At 53.1% G+C, this 15034-nt stretch overlaps 1 protein-coding gene across 6 annotated transcripts in view; it reads left to right on the forward strand.

Annotated features, from left to right (window-relative positions):
- The window catches only part of PALD1 (phosphatase domain containing paladin 1), an 82440-nt gene that overhangs the window by 24901 nt on the left and 42505 nt on the right, over nt 1-15034 (forward strand). For 5 of the 6 annotated variants that reach the window (XR_003797067.1, XM_029245639.1, XM_029245641.1 and 2 more), the window contains exon 2: nt 12701-12914. Coding sequence is in view for 4 of the 6 variants with exons in the window: in XM_029245639.1 (XP_029101472.1) it covers nt 12730-12914 (185 nt within the window). In the remaining 2 variants the exon portion in view is untranslated. Of the gene's footprint in view, nt 1-12700; nt 12915-15034 lie in introns of those variants that run through there. The other variant, XM_029245642.1, reaches the window with a different exon arrangement.

The following is a 15034-nucleotide window of genomic DNA, read 5'->3' on the forward strand; positions in this document are numbered from 1 at the left end:
CTTTGAACCCTGCTCTCCGCAGGGCCCTCCGCCTACTCCCAATCTGAGATGGACACGGGCTTTAGGCTCTTTCAGCCCTGCTCTCCGCAGGGCCCTCCGCCTACTCCCAATCTGAGATGGACTCGGGCTTTAGGCTCTTTGAACCCTGCTCTCCGCAGGGCCCTCCGCCTACTCCCAATCTGAGATGGACACGGGCTTTAGGCTCTTTCAGCCCTGCTCTCCGCAGGGCCCTCCGCCTGCTCCCAATCTGAGATGGACACAGGCTTTAGGCTCTTTCAGGCACGGGATGAATGTCCTGCCCAGAGTTGACTGGCGCCTCCCTGGGGGTTTCCACACTCCCCTCCTGCTCGTCCTTGAAAGAACCTACAGGCAGGGTCCCTCCCAGACAGATAATGCCTTCTTGTTTTCCAGGGAGTTCCCCTGCTCAGAAAGGCCCCCAAGAGGGACACAGAGAGACACCAGATGGGGAGACTCTGGCGATTTCTCTCTACCTTTTTGGAGGAATGGAGCCCAAGGGTCTACCTACACTGGAGAACAAACATTTAGCAGCTTGGAACCTTCTAGATTTATACAGCTGACTCGGGGAAAGCTCCCACACCACACGGCCCGTCAGTTGATGATCCTGTGACGCGTGGGCGTCTCCTCAGTCGCCCTGTGGGCCCTGGTGGCCAGGGATAGCGTCTTCTGTATTTGTGAGCCGCTGTGGCCCCAGCAAGGGCTGGGCTCACAGGATCCTGGCATCGAGCTGCTCGAGCATGACCAGCAGGGAACCCAGTGTTCTGCCGTGAAAGGGGAAAGAAGGAAGTTGTGCCTTGTGGTGTATGGTCATTGAGGGCCAACCCTAAATATGACGGAGTGCATTAGTCAGGATTAGATTTGCCTGTGAATAACAGGAAGAGCCAAATAACAGTGGTTTACACGAGATGGAAGTTCATTCCTCTGTCCTGTCCGAGCCCAGAGTCTCGCGGTCCAGGCCTGGTGTGGTGGTTCGGCTCCACAGATCCCCGGGGTGTGGCTTCACATGCTGGCAGTTCAAGACGGCTCTGAACCGTCAGCCATCGCGCTGATGTTCCAGGCAGCGGGATGGAGGAAGGGGGCAAAGGGGGCTCATAAGGAAGGATCTGGAATTTGCCAAGGGCACGTACTGCCCCTTATGTCCCATTGGCTAGAATTAGTCACCTGGCCCCAGGTAGCTGCAAGGGAGATAAGGAGTGTGGTCCTGGCCGTGGGCAGCCATGTGCTCAGCTAGCTGCCCTATCCCTCCTCTGGTTTGTTTAGTGGAGACGGAGGGAGGGAGGGGATGAAGGCATTGTGGGCATTTTGATCAAACCTGAGGATGTTCCCAGGCTGAGAAACTGGGCCAGCGGTTCGGGGGCAGCAGAGTCTCACCCAGGGAGATTCCTCAGGAGGAGGCCAGTCCTGCCTTGGGACCAGAAAGCCACACGCCTCAGGCCAGGAAGGGAAGCAGGGGCTGAGCCTGAGGGAGAAAGGCTTTCAGGGGGCTGGAGCCAGCCCCGTGGCATGGTCAGAATGAGGGAGGTGGGCCACCCTCTTCTCAGAGGGTCGGGGTGTGCTGAGAAAGTGCTGTCCCCAGTCCAAGATCCCATATAAGCAGAGCTTCCTATCAGGCACAGCTGACCCACCATGGGGAGCTCCAGAGATGGGGGGTTCCCCAGGCCTGGAAGCAGGTAACTAGGGGTGCTGGAAAGGGCCCTTTTCTTTCCCGAGGGTCCTGAATTCCAGGAACCCCCAGCCCCACTGGAGCACCTGATAACAAGTTCCAGGGTCTTTGCTGGCCGTGGGGCAGGCAGGAGCCCCCTCTCTGCCCTCCGCCTGTCAGGTGAGCCGAGAGGGAGGCTTGTTGCCCCTTCACTGAGGGCGGGGCCTGCTGTGCCACCTGCAGCTTCTCCCAGCCCAGGGGTCCATCTGGAGGGTGATCCCCCGGCTCTGCTGCTGCCCCGCACTGGCCCCCACTCTCTACAGCTCCTCGGTTGGCCGCCCGGTCACTCTGCCCACCTTCGTCCCACCTCCAGAGGCTCCCCCTGGTTTGCAGGCTGAAGCCCGGAACACAAGACCCACCTCACAGAGGCAGCCCACCTGATGAACACATGGCACTATTTCCAAACATTCATCCACCTTCTGTTTTTAATTTTTAACCTTTTTTTTTTTTTTTTTGGTTTAGAAAAACTAGAAACACTTCAGAAACATATAATGTAGCTCGTGAAGGTCTCCTGCAATCTCAGACCCCAGACGGCTTTATTTTTTAAAAATTGATCTTGTCCTAATTTTAAAAAGAAGGAGGCTAAGGGGCAACGGTTGCGAAGGGATTGGTCTGGGTGACCACCAGAGACATGAGGTGAGGGGCTACGTGCAGAAACCAGAACTCTGCTTCTACTAAGCCAGGTAGCCTGGGGAAATTTACGTCGTTGACCCTGCTTAGCTGTTTCCTCTCTGCAAAGTGGGAGCTGTAAACCCTGTCTCGCCTCCCTTGAAGGTGGTTGTCAGCAGCAAAGACAGAGAAACCACAAAGACACAAAAAGCGCCACCAGGCTGCAGGAATGGAATGATTATCATGGGAACATGGATGACCACAGGCAGAGGGTGGCCAAGGCACTGAGCCGAGGGAGCACGGGGGGACTTGGGGGAGGGTAAGGTGGGGGATGCACTGGGTGAAGAGCTGTGACCTTTGTCCAGCTTTGAAACTATTACACATAACCGCACTTAAAAACATTCCCAAAATAATCATGTTCGTTGTAGGAAATTTAGAAGTGATGGATAAGCAAAAAAGAAAATAAATACCGTACTCAGTCCCCCAGTCAGGAGTGAGTACCATTATGTTTAAACATCTTCCCCCTTTTGTACCTGCTTGTTGTTGGGTGCCATCCTTGGTCCCATCAAAAAGGAGCTGGGCAGGGTGGGAAGGTGAAGCGATGGAGCTGATTTGTTCCATCAGCAATTGTGTGTCTGGCTCCCTCAGTGGGACAGAGCCAGGAAGGACACAGCATGGCCCCTGCTGGGAACAGCATGCAGTGGAAGGGAATGGAATGTCCCATTTTGTGATGCTTACAATGTGCTGTGGGAGTTGAGGGATGGGGGTGGGTGTGTAGTCAGTCAGGGAGAGCTTCCTGGAGGAGCTGGGCTTTAACTTCCAAGGGCGGGTAGAATGTGGGGGAGGAGGGCAGTCCAGGTGAGAAAGTGCGGGGTGGGAGCATCTTCCCCCCCACCCTCTCGTGTGCACTGAGACCTGCTCCTTGATGCCGGGTGCTTGCTCTTCTGTGAGTCCTGAAAGCTGCAGATGCCCCCAGGTTGTCATCTGTTCATCTCAGAAATATTTCCTGAGCATCTACTGGGACCCGGTCACTGTTCTGGTGCTGGGGCCATGGCGTGGACAAATTAGGCACCGTCCTGCTCTTGGGGAGTCGGGGAGGCTGCTGCTACAGACGTAATCCCATCAATGAGGCAACTGAAAAATAAAAGGAGGTCATAAGCTGGAGAAGATTTGAGGGGTGTGTGTGGACAGACTGCATCGCCAGGACCTCAGGGAGGCTTCTGGGGAAGGACGTTTGAGCCAAGACTAGGGGAAGGGGCAGCCACGTGAGCAAGCTGCAGAGTGCTCCAGGGGGAGGGGTGGTGGGTAAGAAGCTTTCATGAGTAGGAGAGGGTCTGGGGCGTTGGAAGGAGGAGGAGGACGTGGCCAGTGGCTGGGGCATCATAGCAAAGGGAGGGGTGGGGGCCCGTCTGCCGGGCTGAGGGGTTTGCATGTTACAGTGTGATGGAAGGAAATGACATGACCTCCGCCCGAGCGCCCTCTGCCCGTGATCGTCCGTGTTCCCGTGATAATCCTTCCATTCCTACAGTCTGGTGGGGCTTTTTGTGTCTTTGTCGTTTTTCTGTCTCTGCAACTGACAACAGCCCTCGAGGGAGGCGAGACAGGGTTTATGGCTCCCACTTTGCAGAAGAGGAAACAGCTAAGCAGGGCCAACGATGTGATTTAGGACTTCAGAGATGCTTCTGGCTGCTGCATGGAGGATGGATTGCAGGGGTCATCCATCCTTCCGGAGGGAAGGAGAGAGACTCCTGGAGGCTGCTGCAGTCACTCTAGGCAGGGGCCAGTGACCAGTGGTGGCAGAGCAGTTGGACCGACTAGGGGTGCGAACCCGTTCATCTGTAGGTGGGCTTTCAGAGCAGGCAGAGGACTTGCCCAAGGCCCCAGAGCAGAGCTAGGCTCTCTTGGTTCTTGATTAAGACCAGAAGCAGACGGAAATCTCCCTAGGTGGCTCACCGGGCAGAGTGAAACGGGGAGACTTGGAATTCTATTCTGTGTTACCACAGTAGGACAGCTGCTGCGGCCCAGCCCCACTCGGCCCTGTTGTTTGCCCGGGATGAGAGCCAGGGGATTGCTGAGCCCACTTATTCCCTCAGACCGTTCCTTTTATAGGCAGTGTTTGGGCATGGCCCTGGCCCTGGCCTGGGAGTGTCTGGGAGGTTTAGATCTGGTACCAGTCCGTGGTTGCAGGGAGGGGATGTGGAGAAGGTGGGGAGAGAGTGCAGGCAGAGTGGGGCCTGGGGGGATATGAAGGGCTGCTGGTGAGTCGCGCCCTCGCTGTGTTTGGGCTGGGTGGGTGTTGCCTTAAACACACATTCATTTGTTTAATTCCCGTACGATCCAATTAGGGAGGTAGATTTATGGTCCTCAGTTTATAGTTGGGGAAACTGAGACTCAGAGAAGTTAAGCATGTGCCACACAACTAATACGTGATAGAGATGAGAAGATCAGGATCAGCCAGATTTCGGCCCCAGAGTCCATGCTTCACATAGAGTCGAAACCACTGGATCCCCCAACTAGGTGTGAGGGTGTTGGGGGAGTTCTCACTTTCTATCTGTTAAATGGAAATGCTACCACTGCCTTCCTGGGATTTCTTCACTCCTCAAACAGAGGGTTTTAAGTTCTTGCCTGCAGCAGGCATTGGGCTCAACTCTGAGGACCCTGAGCTGCCGAGAGCGGCCCTCAAGGACCACGGAGGACTTGAGACTCAGCATCACTGTCCGACAGGAGTACAGGTTTCCCTGCTATCCGAAGGTAGAGCATTCCTGTGGAAGCTTTGTTAGCTGAAATGGCATCCAGCGGAGAAGCAGTTACCTTAGGACAAGTGCACTTGCTAACAATGCACAAAATAAGTTGGATAAAGCACAGATGCTCACCGACGCAGTTCAAACCTCTGGGCTTGCTGCTGAGATGTTGAGAGCAGTTCCTGGGAAGGAGCTTGGCGAGGGGTGTGTGGCCCCTGTAACGGCTCCTGCAAAACAAACGCTCAACACTATTTTTCTTTTCCCCTTTTTTTTTGTGGTAAAAGCAAAATCCTCTTCAGATTTCTCTTGGTTAGCGGAAACAGTTACTAATGTAGGTCTTTCATAAAAGCAAAGTGGCATAAAGCGAACTTTCAAAAAATGGGGGATACCTGTATAAAGTGAGCCACGTGTTTTTTTTAATTGAAGTATAGTTGGTTTGCAATGTTGTGTTAGTTTCACCACGTGTCATTTTAACTGGCCACATAAAAAAGTAAAAAAGAAATAGGTGAACTTAATTTTAGTAACATGTATTATTTAATCCCAGTATATCAAAATCTGATCATTTTGACATATAATCCACATAATAAATTGTTAATGAGATATTTCACTTTGTTTTGTACTACGTCTTTGAATCCAGCGTGTATTTTACACTTGCAGCACATCCCATTGTGGACCAGCCACGTTGCAAGGGCTCAGTAGCCAGTGCAGTGGTGGTTACTGTATTGCACAGCCCAGCTCCAGAGTCTGATTGATCCCTGCCCCCACCTCTGCAGTGCATGATAACAGCTGATTTTTAAGGAGGACTCACTGATCAGGCCCTGTTCTGAGGACTTTTATAGTTACACGGTGGACCCTTGAACAACACAGGTTTGAACTGTGCGGGTCCACTTATACGTGAGTGTTTTTCAATAGATAGCTACTGCATGATCTGTGGTTGGTTGGATCCAGGTACACGGAACTGCGGGTACGGATCTTAGACTCCCCGGAGGGTCAACGCCCCTAACCCCCGTGTTGTTCAAGGGTCAACTGTATTGTTGAACCTTCATAGCAACCCCTCGGGGAGGTACTGCTGTTGTCCCCATTTCATTGATGTGGCAGCTGAAGTCTAGAGAGGTAGCTTGGCTGAGGTTGCACAGTGGGTGAGTTGTGGAGCTAAGGAGGAAGGTGTGATGAGGGGGGGTGAGCTCCGTTTGTTTTTTACAGATTTATTTAGGCAAACTTCATACGACAGAATTCACCCATTTTCAGTGTACGGTTCACCACTGGCAAATGTATGTAGTTGTGTAATCACCACATTCAATACATAGAGCAATTCTGTCCCCTAAAGGTGCCCTCGAGCCCCTGTGCGGTCGACTCCCCTGTCCCTGACAGCCATTGATCTGTTTTCTGCCCCTGTAGTTTTGCCTTTTCTCAGATGTCATACAAATGGAGCCATACAGTTTGAAGTGTCTGGGACCTGCTTGTTTCTCTTAGTATGATGTTTCTGAGGTTCGTCCCATGTCATGTGTATATCAGTAACTTGTTCCTTTTTTATTGCTGAGTAGTATTTCATTATATAAGTGTTCACGTTTTTCACATTGTTTTCATCTCTTCACCAGTTGATGGACACGTGAGTTGATTTCAGTTTGGGGCTACAATGAATAATGCTGCTGTGTACAAGCCTTTTTCTGGACATGGTTTCATTTCTCTTGAGTAGTTAGTTGCCTGAGAGTAGAATTGCTGAGTCATATGGTAATTGTATGTTTAAATTTGTAAGAAACTACAAAGCTGTCTTCCAAAGTGGCTGTGCGATGTTACACGTAAGCACCGGGTCTCCAGTTCCTCCACAACCTTACCAACACTTGATGTTGTTGGTCTTTTAAAATTTGTCATTCTATGGGACTTTCCTGGCAGTCTAGTGATTAAGACTCCGTGCTTCTACTGCAGGGGGTACGGGTTCAATCCCTGGTCAGGGAACTAAGATCCCACATGCTGCGCGGTGCAGCCGAAAAGAGGAAAACAAAATTGTCATTCTAGTGCATTTTGCTGATGACATAAGATGCTGAACATCTTTTATATGCTTATTTGGCATCCGTATGTACCTTTAAATCTTATGCCATTGTAAATTGGATTTTTGGTTAACTTAATATTGAGCTGTAAGAGTTGGCATCTCTTTTTTTGGTCGGGATTAAATGAGATAATATATGTCACATGCTTTGCAATCAGAGGTCCACCCACTGGCCCTCCTGGCGTCCCTCTGGGTCAACACTCAGGGTCACTGGCTATCTCAGGCATCCTGTTTAGACCCTCCGCTTCCTGCTCACCCAAGGTAGGCATAGGAATCGCATACTTGACCAACACCCCCTGACTTGGCCAGCGGTACAATGTCTGCTCACATCGGTCTTCCTGCACTCTCAGCCAAAGCTCCCCCTTGCCTCGGGCCAGAGTCAGCATGGCCCGGCCAGGGGCCTGGAGTTGGGAGGCAGGAGCCCTGCGTCCCAGTTTCGTCCTCATGACCTCTCCCCTTATGATTTGGAGCTCATCGCTTTCCCTCTCTGGACCTCAGTTTCCTCATCTGTAGAAAGAGACGGTTGGACTAGGTGACCTCCAGGGGTGTAGCCAGCTCTGAATCTCTGCTTTTGGGGGCCTTGGTGACGGCCATTTGTGGAAGTTCCTGTGATCCCAGCGTTCCCTAAGGCAGGACTTGGGATTTTGCAAGAGGGTCTGGCAGGCAGGAATGGCAGGAGAAAGGGAGGGGGCAGGGTGGTGGCTGGGTCAGGAGCAGATGCCCAGCTTTCTGCTTCAGTTGCAGGAGCCAGACTCTGCTTTGGAAAAGCCACCATTCATCGTTTCCAAGTCCGTAGGGTTTGACAAGCTGGAGGTCATGGCTGCTGTTCCATGGCCAGGACAGAAGACGTGGGAGAGGGGGGACTGTGAGCTTTGGATCAGAGATGGGGAAACTGACGCCAGAATGGTGATGGAATCATCACTCACTTCTACCAAGAATCACATGAAAAGAAATGGACTTGGGCTCCTGCGATGTGTAGGCCCAGGGCCTTAGGAGTCAGCTGTTGCACCTCTTGTCTGTCATCCCCACCCTAGGACCCAGAATGGTTGTCTGCAGCATCCCCTTGGCTTGAATACAGCCGTTGACGAGAGGCTCACTGCTCCGGCAAGCTGGACGTTTATGCTGTAGCATCGGGCAGTTAGTTGATGACTTGGAGCTAAGATTCCAGCTCCTGAAGTTTGGTTCTTCTTGGAGAAATGAGGTCACCTCTCTGTGAAAGGTTCCATAGGGTGGTTGCTTTTCTCTCGGGACTGACTGCTGTGTGATTGCCCAGAGGCAGGAGGGCGGCATGTCCATGTGTGGAACTTTCTCAGATGCTGTTGTAACTGCAGCCCAGATGATTCTGTGGCTTCTTAGCTGGTCACTGAGGCCTTTTGTGGGTGAAATGGGGCCTGGAGTCCTCGCTCCCTGCATGGGAGACTGTGCATCTCTCCGTCCCTCTAGGAGGTCGTGTCTGGGTGCCCTGGCAGAGAGTGGAGTGGATGGGCGTCCCTAAGGTCCCTGAGTGGCGGTCAAGCAGGTCCAAGAGGGAGGGGAGAGTGTGTGGGGTGTTCTTGCTGTCAGGGTCAGCTGTGAAGAGGCAGGGAGGCAAGCTTATGCAGCCACTTAGCAAAGGCCAGCTGTCCTCACCTGAAATGGACACAGTGAGGCCTGAACCTTACAGGGTTGTGTGTAGGGGGCACCGTATGTTGTAAAGCACCCAGCATGGTGCCTGGCACTTAGTAGGTGCTTTGAAATGTTAACAAACAGAGGCAAAGGAGAGACGTGGAAGGGGCCTGTATTTGGTGGGGCTTGGTGTTCCCTTAAAGCAGTGGTTCCCTTTTTTATTTGCCAAGAGCCCCTGTAGCAGAATGGCAGAAGCTCACAGATCCCTTCTCGGAATGATGTTTTTAAATGCACAAATTAAATAGTTGGGATTACAGGGGGAGTAAATTTTATTGAGAGTGCTATCAAAATACTAAAAAACAAACTTGTGATGTAGTAATACGTGTCCTTAGATATTCTTGCGTTAACAAGATAATCCATTAAGTGAGTTAAGGTTAAATTTTATTTTTTTGAAGACACACCAGCGTCAAGGCTGCTGTTGCTTGGCCTTGATGGGGACATTCATCTGGGGTGTGCCTTTGAGGGCATGTGGCCAGCATGATGGACATGCAGGCATTTGCGATTGGTTCGATGGTCCCAAGTGTGGAGAACCCCATTTTGCAAATGGCACGGCAGCTTCTTTACAGCTGGCTTCGTAAGGTGAGGCTAGGCTTCTCGCTTGGATCGTCACATTCTCCACGCTTGGTGAGTGAAAGGCGGCTGTGAGAACCTGGATCCCGCTCTGGGGGATCAAGACCACGAGGCGCAGAGTTGCCCAGAGTTGGCCGGTCCTGTCACCCGAGACCAGGGGGGCAGGGGACCCAGGTCTGATAATTACAGTGGTGTGAAGGGAGTGATGAGCGCAAGCCACGTTTCCAGATAACTGCACGGCTGCTGTGTGATGTGAACACGTCTCTGAGCTCAGTGGTGACTATGTCCTGGGCTTTGCGACACAGCAGGAGTGGCCTTCACTTGTGGTTAAGGAGATGTTAGCTTTTAGTTAGAAGTTAGGAAAATAAGGCCTAATTGTTTGCAAAACCATCCAGGCTCATAGACAACCCCCCTCCCCATCTTACTCTCTAGTGTCATCCTAGTCTACCCCGGTTCTCCCTGCAGCGGAGGTTTGAGCACTAGGGACCCCACCTACATGTGTGCCGTTGCTGACCCCGGCCCTGGCAGTGGACAGCAGTGGTATCACCACTAGGACTGCCAATCTTAGGAGCCAGATCCATTTGGAAGGGGCCTTCAGACTGTTCCATCCTTCACTGTCACTTTATGGCTGGGGCTGCTGAGGCCCAGAGGGGAGAAGTAAGTTGCCCAAGGCCCCACAGCATGTGGCCATCAGGATGAAGGGTCCTTTGCTGGCGAGGCTCACTCTAGGTGGGGTGGAGAGGCTTCAGGGGGAGAGTTGCAGACTGAGAAGCCTGGGAATCCCAGGTTTTCCCCCTCCTCTAGACATTTTGGAGACAGGTCAACTTTCAGACGATACGGCCTTTCCCCCACGCCTGCAGCTGTGCACATCTGTATTGTCTCCAGGCTGTCCTTATAGGGACCGGCTGGGGCCTGTCACCGCCTGTGGAGCCCTCGAGAGACGAAGAAGGCAGGAGCTGGAGCTTTAGGGGAGGCAAGGGGCAGGCGAGATGGAGGTGCCAGGCCTGGCCCAGCCCGTGGGAGCAGGGCCCGGCCTTGGCCTGGCAGCTGTAGCCAGCTGTTGCCTCCTGCAGGCCCTTCCCATGTCCTGTCCGTCACTCCCTCCTTTGGGACAGCCTCCCGAGTCCTGTTCTTGGAGGAGGCTGTTTCCACCCGTGCCTCCTTGGCCCAGGCTGCTGAAGAGGGGTCTAGGGGTCTTGGTGAGCCATGTTGGGGGCCTGCTGTGGCAGGCGAAGCGGAGAGAAGGTTCTGGCTCTGCTGATGGTCAGCTGTGGAGCCCCTCACCCGCTCTGAGCGCCTCTGCTTCTGTTTGGAAACAGAGGCTCATTCCTTCCACCTTCTACCAAGAAAAAAAAAAAGAGAGTGAGAGATTGGACCGGGTGTGGAGAGTCATGATGAGGCTCTTACAAAACATTCGGTTAGCGTGTTAGCAGAGCTGTCACACAGCTGCTGGGAGTTGTCAGGGGTGACAAGGCTGGGCCGAGAGAGGTGGGGAACCCTTTCCAGACTGGAGAGGGAGAGGGGGTGGTTTGGCGTGCTGGGAGGGATGGAATGAGTAGCCATTCTGTCTAGGTGGCTCTGGGAAGGCGGAGCCTGAGGGCACAGCCGGGGGAGGCCCTGAAAGCGCCTGCCTTGGGACCGGGAGCTCTGACTCGGGAGAGGGCGCAGTGAGCTCAGCCTTCAGACTGACCTGCTGCCCCGGTTTCATGCTGACCCCTGACCCCACCATCCACTGCCTGAGGTGCCGCTGCTGCTTATGAGAGGGCGTGGGCGGAGCGTGGATGGTGGGGGACAGGTAGTCCCCGCTGCCTGAGGGGGGACAGCCCATGCCAGGCTGAGGGCAGCTTGGGGAGCGGAGGGGAGTCCTCAGGTTCTAAAGACTGCTTATGGCCTCTTTGTTCTCAGAGGGGAAGTATCTCAGGGTGCGGCTCGGGGGTGGGGGCTGGCCGGGCAGGTCGATCCCTCCCCCTCCAGATCCTGGTCCGTCAGCGCCACATGGGGCCAGCTGCTGCTGGGCTCTCAGAAAGTTCTTTGAGCCTCTGTCTCCCACGTCTGTCGCCCCCTCTCTTGGGTCTGTGTGGAATTCCCAGCCCCTTCCCTTCCCAGCGGGCCTGGTTCTTGGGACGCCTGAGCCAGTCCTCCCCACACCCTCTACCGGCTCTTAGCAGCTCTCCTGGCCTGCTTCCCCAGCCATTCTTTTTATTTGTTTTAAATAGATGTTATTACGCAGTGTTCAGAGGAGAAAAATCAGAAAACGCAGATAAGGAAAAAGGAGAAAATAAACATTGTCTATAATCTCATCACCAGGTGATGACTCGGTTAACATCTTCATGTGCCTCCTCCCGGATTTTTCTCCTGCTACATGTTCATGCATTAAAATGAGATTATAGCCTGTACTTGCTTTGCAGCCTGCTCCTTCCATTCCTGGTTCCTAGATATCTTTCCACGGCAGTCAATAAGGTATTTTTAAGGCTGTTTAACATTCCACCTTAGAGATACCCCGTAATTTATTCAGCAAATCCCGTTGCAGGCTGTTTCCAGTGTTTTGTTACTATAAGTAACATTGCGATCAACAAAACACCCTTGTAGCCCACTCAGTTATGTGCATCCTTAACTATCAATATTTCCCTAGGAGAGAGCCCTGTGAGAGGAATTGGGAGTCCACGAGGATGCCTGGCATGCCGGAAGTTGGGCAAAAGCTTTGGCTGTTGCGATGTTGATGGTGTTGAGGTTATTGATGTAGAGTTCAGGGGCCTGGTGCTTTTGTTGAACCCTTGATCTTCTGAGAACTCACCCAAATCTGGACTTCCCTGGCCTCGTTTTGTGACATTCACGGCTAGAATATCCTCCTGCGTCCTGTTCCCATCCAAATCCTTCAAATCTGTCTCCAGACTTCCCTCTGCCTCTGGTCTGGTTCTCCCTCTGGTGAAGGCCTCCTCCCTCTCCCAGTCTAGAGGGCGTGGCCTCCATGTGGCCTGACCCAATTACTTGGAGCCCTAGGTCCTGCCCTGATGGGGATGGTTAACCCCTTCCTAACTGTCTTATCTTCACTAAGGGAGTGTAAGCTGTAAGGGGTCGGGGGCTACATCTTCTTGACTCTCCATGTCCATAACTCCCCCCAAGGCAGCAGCAGGGGGCCAGGCACACAGTAGGTGCTCCGCGAACATGTGCTTTGCTGGGCACCGGCTTGGAGGCAGCAAACCCTCCCTCTGTCTCCAGCTGCAGGGTGAGCTGGCCCTCTCATGGGCCTCAGACTGTGTATCTGTTCACAGGGTAGGGATGGTGGGTGGGCTGGGTCCCTTCCTGCTGTGGCTTTTCCTACCCACTCCTTGACCTCTTACCCCACAGGTCTTGGGTCCTGAGGCCGCCGGCAGACTATGGGTACAACGGCCAGCACAGCCCAGCAGACAGTCTCAGCCAGCGCCCCCTTTGAGGGCCTCCAGAACGGTGGCACGATGGATGGTCGGCACTCACTCAGTGTCCACTCCTTCCAGACCACGGGCTTGCACAACAGTAAGGCCAAGTCCATCATCCCCAACAAGGTGGCCCCCGTCGTGATCACGTGAGTGGCAGGACGAGTGTGACCGTGTCCCCGGAAGACATGGCTGGGGGGAGCTGCCTGGAGGGGTGGTGGCATACAGCACTTCACGTCTCCAAACTGCTTTCGTAGATGAAGATACTGAGGCCCAGAGAGGTTAAGCAGTTTGTCTGGAGTCACACAGGAAGTGGGTGGCAGAGCCAGCGTCTGTCGCGGGTCTCTTAGCCCATATTACTTGCCATGTCTCAGTGCCAGGGAGTGTGGAGAGGGAAGAGTGGCTGGGGGAGGGGGGGGACACCCTTTTGAGAGTAATTTTTGGCTGATGTTTTCAAAGGAAGTTTATATTCTTAGTTGCGTAAAATGTCGATTTTTTTTCACCCCCCCACAACCTGTAATTATGGTTCGAAACTGAGGTTAACACCAGGCCATTAAAGGGCCGGGCTGAAAAAGCTGGAAGCTGTTGGTCAACTCTCCTAATTAGGCCCTTCAAGGACATTCCCAGAGGGGGCTGCGGGTTTGTTCTGGCCCCATATTTTGAGAGACCTGGACACACTGCATGCGTCATGTGGGCCCAGGGAAGGAGTGGGTGCTAGGAGCCTGAGGCCAGGGAGACAGAAGGGGCATTGGCTCCGTCTCCTGGTGAGTCAGGAAGCCTTGTCTTACATCATATCTGCCCACCGAGCTTCCCTGCCTCTGGACCCCTCCAGGATGGAGGAAGTGGGACATGATGAGCTAAGAATTAAATGTGTTCCATGCAGAGACATTTGGCAGAGACTTAGCAGATGGGGCCTTCTGTATAAGGAAACCTGAGGAGTGGGAATGATAAATCCGGCCTGCTGCCTTTGAGACCTGACAGGAAAATTGTAGTCATAATACGTTACTGTGCTCATGATAAGGGGAGGAAAAGAGATGTTAAATAAAAGGGAGTTGAGGGCTTTCCTGGTGGCTCAGTGGTTAAGAAGCTGCCTGCCAATGCAGGGGACATGGGTTCGAGCCCTGGTCCGGGAAGATCCCACATGCTGCGGAGCAACTAAGCCCGTGCGCCACAGCTACTGAGCCTGCGCTCTAGAGCCCACGAGCCACAACTACTGAAGCCCATGTGCCACAACTACTGAAGCCCGCGTGCCTGGAGCCCGTGCTCCACAACAAGAGAAGCCACCGCAATGAGAAGCCTGCGCACCACAACGAAGAGCAGCGCCCGCTCGCCACAAGTAGAGAAAGTCTGCACGAAGCAATGAAGACCCAACACAGCCAGCAATAAAAAAAAAATAAAATAAATTTATTAAAAAAAGAAAAAAGGGACTTGATATATAGTCTTTTGACTAGCAGATGACAAAACTAGGTCCGGGTCTTGAGCACGGTGTTGGAACCTCATGTCCTGGGCCTGGCTCTGCCTCTGTCCTGCTCTGTGACCGTGGGCAGGTACTTTTCCCTCTCGGGGCCTCAGTTTCCTTATCAGGATATGTGGGGATGACATTCAAAATATTTAAGCGTGGTGTGGCTCAGGACAGTCACCGGTCTGCTGCAAAAATCCACTGAAGTGAGACTGTGTGCTCCCTGGAGCCAGCCGTGACCCAGTGATCCTTGGGTTGTAGCTTGTTTGAGGTTCAAGGGACCTTAGAAGGTCATCCAGTACAGCGGCTGGCAAACCATATCCTTCAGGCCCATCTCCTGTTTCGGTAAATAAGAGTTCGTTGGGACACTGCCGCCCCCGCTCATTTGCATGTTGTCAGCAGACGCTTAAGGCTGCAACAGCAGAGTTGAGTGGTTGCAGCTGACTGCGTGGCCCACAAAGCCTGAAGTATTTACTATCTGGTCCTTTATAGGAAAGGTTTGCTCACTCCTGATCTGACAGCTCTTAGATCAGATGTGAAAACTGATCTCGACACAGAAACTGAGTCTCGGGAGGCAGAAGGGTTTGCTCGCCACGGGTCCCGTGTGATGGAGGCAGAGCTGGCCGAGGGAGCCCAGGTCTCTGGACTGCTGTCTAGTGCTCCCCACCCCAGTCATTCCCCCACCCTGCCTTTCCTTTTGTAAAGAGGCTCAGACCCCAGATCATGAGCACTGGGAGGCTGTGTCTTATTCATTGTTATAATCAGCACAGAAGCTTGTTGGGTCTTGAGTGCACAGCGCTCCGCCTGGTT

The sequence above is a fragment of the Monodon monoceros genome, unplaced genomic scaffold (assembly GCF_005190385.1).
Source record: "Monodon monoceros isolate NGI ecotype Baffin Bay Population unplaced genomic scaffold, NGI_Narwhal_1 Super_Scaffold_4, whole genome shotgun sequence".
Taxonomy (NCBI): Eukaryota; Metazoa; Chordata; class Mammalia; order Artiodactyla; family Monodontidae; genus Monodon; species Monodon monoceros.